This window comes from Bison bison, unplaced genomic scaffold (genome assembly GCF_000754665.1).
Source record: "Bison bison bison isolate TAMUID 2011002044 unplaced genomic scaffold, Bison_UMD1.0 scf7180017864185, whole genome shotgun sequence".
Classification (NCBI taxonomy): Eukaryota; Metazoa; Chordata; class Mammalia; order Artiodactyla; family Bovidae; genus Bison; species Bison bison.
This window is the reverse complement of record NW_011494757.1, coordinates 1,184,425-1,191,531: the sequence shown is the minus strand read 5'-3', so window position 1 is coordinate 1,191,531 and position 7,107 is coordinate 1,184,425. Positions and strand designations below refer to the sequence as shown.

The following is a 7,107-nucleotide window of genomic DNA, read 5'->3' as shown; positions in this document are numbered from 1 at the left end:
CCCGGCTGTGGCTCCAGCCTGGGCCCTGTCCCGTCCAGGCTTGCTGAGGGTGCACCCTCCCAGAGTCCACTTCCAAACACTACTGGCCAGTCCTCTGAGGACTCACTCGGCGCAGATGCCTTCATCCAGGCTGTGAAACGAGGTCCGAGCACAAGGCTGTGGCCGTCACAGCCACCTCAGCCTGAGCACTCTCTGTGTCCTCCCAGAGGCAGGCTGCAAGGCCCACGGGCGTTAAAGCCTTGGAAACTAGGTGCCCTCTTCATAAACGGGCCCGGGGGTAAGCCGGGGGAACCCAGGCAGGGGTGTCTGGACCGAGGGGGCACCGCCTGTCCTCGGCCCCACGGGGCGGCCCCCCAGGCCTCTGGCCAGCCTCTCTGTCCCTTCTTGCAGGTGTTCACCCCGCAGGGCTCCTGACCCACTGCAGACAGCACCCCTTCCCAGACTCCGGTCGGGCTGGACTCCGCAGAGCTGCGTCGGCAATGGGTGGGTTGAGCGGTCAGGCCCGTGGGCTGGCGTGCGGCTCCCCGTGGCCCCGTGCCTGGCCCACCCGGCCCACTCGTGTGCTTTTCTCCCTCTGCGGCCGCTGCCCAGCTCACGAGGAGCTGTGGGCCCAGCCAGCCTTGGAGATGCCGAAGCGACGGGACGTCCTCGCCGTCGTGCTCATCGTGCTCCCCTGGACACTGCTGGTCACCGTGTGGCACCAGAGCACCGTCGCGCCCCTGCTCGCCGCACGCAAGGGTGAGTCCCGCCCCGCCGGGAGACCGCAGCCTGCAGGCCTGAGTCTCCTGACGGGGTGACCACAGCCCGGAGGCCTGAGTCTCCTGACAGGGTGACCGCAGCCCGGAGGCCTGAGTCTCCTGACGGGGTGACCGCAGCCCAGAGGCCTGAGTCTCCTGACGGGGTGACCGCAGCCTGGAGGCCTGAGCCTCCTGACAGGGTGACCGCAGCCTGGAGGCCTGAGCCTCCTGATGGGGTGACCGCAGTCTGGAGGCCTGAGCCTCCTAACAAGGTGACCACAGCCTGGAGGCCTGAGTCTCCCTTAACAGGGTGACCACAGCCCGGAGGCCTGAGCCTCCTGACAGGGTGACCGCAGCCCGGAGGCCTGAGTCTCCCTTAACAGGGTGACCGCAGCCCGGAGGCCTGAGTCTCCTGACGGGGTGACCACAGACTGCAGGCCTGAGCCTCCTGACAGGGTGACCACAGCCTGGAGGCCTGAGTCTCCTGACAGGGTGACCGCAGCCTGGAGGCCTGAGCCTCCTGACAGGGTGATCACAGCCTGGAGGCCTGAGTCTCCTGATGGGGTGACCGCAGCCTGGAGGCCTGAGTCTCCCTTGATGGGGTGACTGCAGCCTGGAGGCCTGAGTCTCCTGACGGGGTGACCACAGCCCGGAGGCTGAGTCTCCCTTAACGGGGTGACCGCAGCCTGGAGGCTGGAGGCCTGACTCTCCCTTGACGGAGTGGCCACAGCCTGGAGGGCTGACTCTCCCCTGATTGGCCAGTGGGGACCTGGGGCCGACTTGGCTGATGACTGCACCCTTGGGGGCTGACCTGGGGCTCGGATGGTGCCATGCACCCAGGCTCAGAGCCTCGCGGGCTTTCTTCTGCACCCACGCCCAGGACATGCACCACGGAAGGGCTGGGGGGGTACACCATGGGAGGGCTCAGGGGTGGTGGGCGTGCACCATGGGAGGGCTAGGGGGTGCATACCCCACAGGAGGGCTGGGGGGTGCAGCATGGGAGGGCTCAGGGTTGGGGGGCATGCACTGTGGTAGGGCTTGGGGTTGGGTGGTGGGATTTCCAGCCTGTGTTACTGAAAGCCTTTCAGGGCGAGTGTCTTCTTTTCCTGGTCAGGAAGCCCTGACGCAGCCCCCAGCCCCCAGAGCAGGCAGGGCCAAGAGCCCCAGTCTGGTGCGGGCAGCCCTCACCGTGACGCTTCAGGCTGCTCATCACTGCAGGGGCCTGAAGCTTCCTCCAGGAGGACTGGGCCGAGCGTGGCTCAGCGCCCACCGTCTGTCGGGCGCCTGGAGCTCTCCCAGCATTTCCTCCCCTCGCTCCTTGGTGCTTTATCTTTTTTTGGCTGAGCTGAGTGGCTCGTGGGATCTTAGTTCCCTGAGCAGGGACTGAACCCAGCCCATGGCAGTGAGAGCGCCAAGTCCTAACCCTGGACCGCCAGGGAGCCCTGCTGCTTGTCCTTGTAGAGCCGTCACCGCGGCACCTCACGAGGTCTGTCGCGTGGGATGTAACACCACGTGCTTCTGTTCTCAGCGGCGCTTTGGGCTCAGGGACGCCAGGCTGCCGCGCTCAGCACGGCCGGTCATGCCTAGAGACGGGACTTGGCGCCCTGGCCCCAGGGCAGCCGCGATGGTGACACAGGCAGCACCAGAGGGCGATGGGGGCCCTGAGGACCGGAGGCGGTGGCAACCCTGACCCAGTCTTAGGCTCGCAGACCCTCCAGGGCGCAGAGCTGCCTGCGGGGGTGTGATCACAGGGCAGGGGGAGGGGGGGGACGCTCAGGGTCCTTCCCTAGCCTTGGGCTCCAGAGCTCTGCTCGCGGCAGGATACACTAACCCTTATTTATGTCCTGGTCTGCAGCTGCTCTCTGGAAGCTTGTTTTCTTTTCCCAGTTTGACTTAAAACTCCTGCAGAAAGTCCCCTTGGTTGCCTGTGCCGGTCTCCCCACCCTGCACCCGCAGCCCGGGGGCAGGCTCCCACCTGGGCTGTGTGTCCCCAGTGGGGGTCATTAGCCCGTGGGAACTCTCCGAGAGCCGGGGACTTGTATGTCACCGCGGAGCCCAGTGCCCAGCCCCAGGCCAGCACCCACATCCACACCTGCGTGCTGACTAGAGCTGTAGGAAGCCCAGCCTCCCGGGACCCCCTTCACCCCCTGCACGGGATTGCCCCCACTACCCTTCCCATAGTTGGACGTCTTACTGTCCGCCTCTGCAGTGTTCCGAGCCCCTAAACCCACATGGAACCTGGATAAAGGAGATGCAGTTATCAGCTCCCCTTCGCAGCTGCCAGTAGTGACCAGAGGCCAGGCCCCTGGCTCAGGGTCCTGTGGTTAGTGCAGAGCTGGCCGGGTCTGAGCCTCGGAGCTCGGACCCCAAGGTCTGGCCTCCGACCATCCCACCTCCTGCTGAGATCGCCCCGGAGCAGCGAGCACCCAGAGTCCTTCACGTGGCCAGACAGGCCTCGGTTGGGGGCGGGGGGCGCTTTCAGAACGGGAGGGGTGTGGGCTGGTCCCCCCATGAGGGGCTGCTGGCTCCCCACGGGGATGCAGATAAGGGAGAAAGCCTGGCCATCAGAGCTGCCCTGGCGGGAGCAGGGCACCTCCAGGGGCTCCCATGCCTGCGTGTCATGGAGGTGGGCCTCTGCCCGGCTCCACACACACCCCTCCTGGGCGCACGGCTGGGCAGGGGCACAGGCAAGGCCCCAGGGGCTGTGAACGCATGACAGGAACGTGCATGTGAGGAGACACACAGGCCCAGAGGAGCCGAGGCGGGTCTCCACCCCGCCCTTTGGCCCAAACATGGGACATCGACGGTCAGAAGGGATGGGCTCGGGATCCAGAAGCATCTTGCCCACCATGGACAGCCCCCAGGACAGAGTGCTGTGGTGAAGCCCCACACTCCACAGCGAGGTTCGGGAGCTAGATTCTGGGTCAGGCCCCAGAGCGCCTTTGGGGCAACCCCCACAGGTCCCTTCCCCCCGGGGGAGCAGGAGGGGGACAGGGAGGGGAGGACGGGGGCAACGGCCTGAGAGGGAGGCTCTGATCCTGTCCAGTCTATCTGGAACCCAGGTGAGGTGCTCCTGGACTCTGAGGCCACAGGTCGCATGGCACCAAAGCACTAAGGTTGCCCCAGGCAGGAGCGCTAGTGCCCCAGGCTCCTCAGCAGCTCTGGGGAGAAGGGCGCGGGCAGTGTGGTGGGCGCTTCGCCACACAAAGCCTGGCACAGACGGGAGCCCCGGGTGCGATGCTGCAGCTTGGCCAGCTGCCCTTAAACCGCTCAGAGCTGTCGAAAGCCAGGCATAGGGGTCAGAAAGAGGAGGACCCAGGGCGAGGGTGTCAGGCAGCCAGCCTTAACCATCAGCGGCAGCCCCCAGGACCCCAGAGAGGTGTGCACTGACTCTCCCACAGGAGCAGAGGAGAGCCGGGCGGGCTGGTACCTGTACCCAGTACACCTGCACCCAGTACCTGTACCCCAGTATTCCTGTACCCAGTACCTCTGTACCCAGCATCTGTACCCAGTACCCCTGTACTCAGTACTTATACCAAATACTCCTGTACCCAGTACCTTTGTACCCAGTGCTCATACCCAGTACCCTTATACCCAGCGTCGGTACCCAGTACTCCTATACCCAGTACCCCTGTTTCCAGTACCTGTACTCAGTACCCCTGGAATCAGTACTTATACCCAGTATTTCTGTACCCAGTACCCTTCTACCCAGTACCATTGTACCCAGTACTTATATGCAGTACTCCTTACACAGTACCCTGTACCCAGTACCTCAGTGCTATACTCAGTACCCCTGTATCCAGTACCCTGTACCCAGTACCCCTGTACCCTGTACCCAGTACCCCTGTACTCAGTACCTTATCCAGTACCCCTGTTCCCAGTACCACTGTACCCTGTAACCAGTACCTCTACCCAGTACCCCATACCCAGTACCTTACCCAGTGCCCCTATGCTCAGTACCTTATCCAGTACCTCTGTACCCAGTACCACTGTACCCAGTGCCTCTGTGCCCAGCACTTGTGCCCAGTGTCCCCACACCCCCTCCTCTGATCTGCAGATGACAGTGGTGACCCCCGGCGCGAGGCGCCCCCTGGCACGGACCCCAGGGAGTACTGCATGTCCGACCGGGACATCGTGGAGGTGGTGCGCACAGAGTACGTGTACACGCGGCCCCCGCCCTGGTCTGACACACTGCCCACCATCCACGTGGTGACGCCCACCTACAGTCGCCCGGTGCAGAAGGCAGAGCTCACTCGCTTGGCCAACACGCTACTGCACGTGCCCAACCTGCACTGGCTGGTGGTGGAGGATGCGCCGCGCCGCACCCCGCTGACGGCACGCCTGCTGCGCGACACCGGCCTCAACTACACGCACCTGCACGTGGAGACGCCACGCAACTACAAGCTGCGGGGGGATGCGCGTGACCCGCGCATCCCCCGGGGCACCATGCAGCGCAACCTGGCGCTGCGCTGGCTGCGGGAGACCTTCCCGCGCAATTCCAGCCAGCCTGGCGTGGTGTACTTTGCGGACGACGACAACACCTACAGCCTGGAGCTCTTCGAGGAGGTGCGGGTCGCGGATACACAGACCAGTACCTGTACTCAGTACCCCTGGGACCAGTACTTATACCCAGTACTCCTGTACCCAGTACCCTTGTACCCAGTACCATTGTACCCAGTACTTATATGCAGTACTCCTTACACAGTACGGAGTACGCGGATATGCAGACCAGGGAGGGCGGGGAACCTGGCGAAGGGGGAGGAGGCCTGCATGGGCTCCCAGACCGACCAACCCACCGCAGCCCTGGCTTCAGGCACTGTCTGGAGGAGGGCTTCCAGTGGCGGAGGGGAGGAGGGTTCCCCGTCCACCTTCAGTGTCCCCCCAACTCCCATCCCCCGAGTTTGGGAATCAGGACAGTGGGGGAGGGGAGGGAGTCATTTCAGACTCTAAATCGGGGAGACAGAGCTTTTGCAGCAAAGGACAAAGCACAGGTCACGTGACAAGGGAAGCACCAGCTGCTTGCAGGGTGGCCTTGCTCACAGCCCTGGCCAGTCCTCTGCAGACGCCCGCCCTGGGCGGCCCAGGTGTCCTGACTCTTCTCCCCTCTAGATGCGCAGCACCAGGAGGGTGTCTGTGTGGCCCGTCGCCTTCGTCGGTGGCCTTCGGTACGAGGCCCCGAGGGTCAATGGGGCAGGGAAGGTGGTTGGCTGGAAGACGGTGTTCGACCCCCACCGGCCGTTTGCCATAGACATGGCGGGATTTGCAGTCAACCTGCGGCTCATCCTGCAGCGGAGCCAGGCCTACTTCAAGCTGCGTGGCGTGAAGGGCGGCTACCAGGAGAGCAGCCTGCTGCGCGAGCTCGTCACCCTCAGCGACCTGGAGCCCAAGGCGGCCAACTGCACCAAGGTGGGCGCCCGCCAAGCTCGCAGCGCGGCGCAGGCCAGCTCCTGCCCGCGAGGCTCCCTGCTAATCAGGGACCTGCACAGCCAGTGGACAGCCAGCCTCCCTCCAGGGTGGCGGGTCTGTGGCCCTTCAGGCAGCCACACTAAAGGTGGTCAGGGGGACGAGGAGGGGGCCCCCAGGCAGGCAGAGCCTAGGAATGAATTCCTCCCTCACCACGCATCAGCTGGGCTCCGTACTTCCATGCCAGACACACCTACATGTGTGCACACACATGCACACGTGGGCACATGTGTACACATGCACACACACACATGCCAGTGCACATGCACCGACACGCACAGACACGGGCACATGTGTGTGCATGCATGTGCACACGCCCATGCACGTGCACACGAGCACGAGTGTATGTGCCCAGTACACACGCACACACAGGCGTGCACACACATGTTCGTGCATATGCTCATGCACACACATGCATAGATACGTCTTCCTACCAGTTTGGACTTCTCCAGTTGGGGACCAGGCTGGCACTTAGCTGAGCTGGAGGCCCCAGAACTGTCTCCCTCAAGATCCATCAAAAAGCACAGGGGAGGCTGAGAAGCAAGAGGAAAACTTGGGACCACTTTCTCTCTTCTTTGTAGCTGCAGATTTTCTGTTTCCAATAGATATTGTGAAGGCAGCCTATGTACAAAGAGCAAGAATGAGGGGGTAGGCAGAAATACAGAACAATGGAGAAAGTCTTGCTGGAACAGGGCTGGAGGGGAGGGGCAAGGGTGGGAGGGCGAGGTCGGGGCCGGCCCCATGTGGTCTTATGTCTCTGGACACACAGATCCTGGTCTGGCACACGCGGACCGAGAAACCAGTGCTGGTGAATGAGGGGAAGAAAGGCTTCACTGACCCCACGGTGGAGATCTGAGCCCCGGACACAGGTAAGGGGATGCGAGCCGGTGACACCCTGATCAGCCCC

The 7,107-nt window shown here is 63.5% G+C and overlaps 1 protein-coding gene across 1 annotated transcript; it reads left to right on the top strand.

Moving 5' to 3' along the window:
* Nucleotides 1-85: 85 nt before the first annotated feature.
* On the top strand, nt 86-7,065 carry B3GAT1 (beta-1,3-glucuronyltransferase 1). Its single transcript, XM_010843727.1, has 5 exons — nt 86-483; nt 592-738; nt 4,795-5,303; nt 5,847-6,143; nt 6,970-7,065. The coding sequence occupies exons 1-5, from the start codon at nt 480-482 to the stop codon at nt 7,054-7,056; spliced, it is 1,044 nt and encodes a 347-aa protein (XP_010842029.1). The 5' UTR covers nt 86-479; the 3' UTR covers nt 7,057-7,065.
* The last annotated feature ends 42 nt before the right edge of the window (nt 7,066-7,107 follow it).

Bases quoted from the DNA above. Each gene is read 5' to 3' on its own strand.
- B3GAT1 (XM_010843727.1), top strand. The intron at 739-4,794 runs GTGAGTCCCGCC...TCTGATCTGCAG, and splicing joins CCTGCTCGCCGCACGCAAGG to ATGACAGTGGTGACCCCCGG. The intron at 5,304-5,846 runs GTGCGGGTCGCG...TCTCCCCTCTAG, and splicing joins GCCTGGAGCTCTTCGAGGAG to ATGCGCAGCACCAGGAGGGT.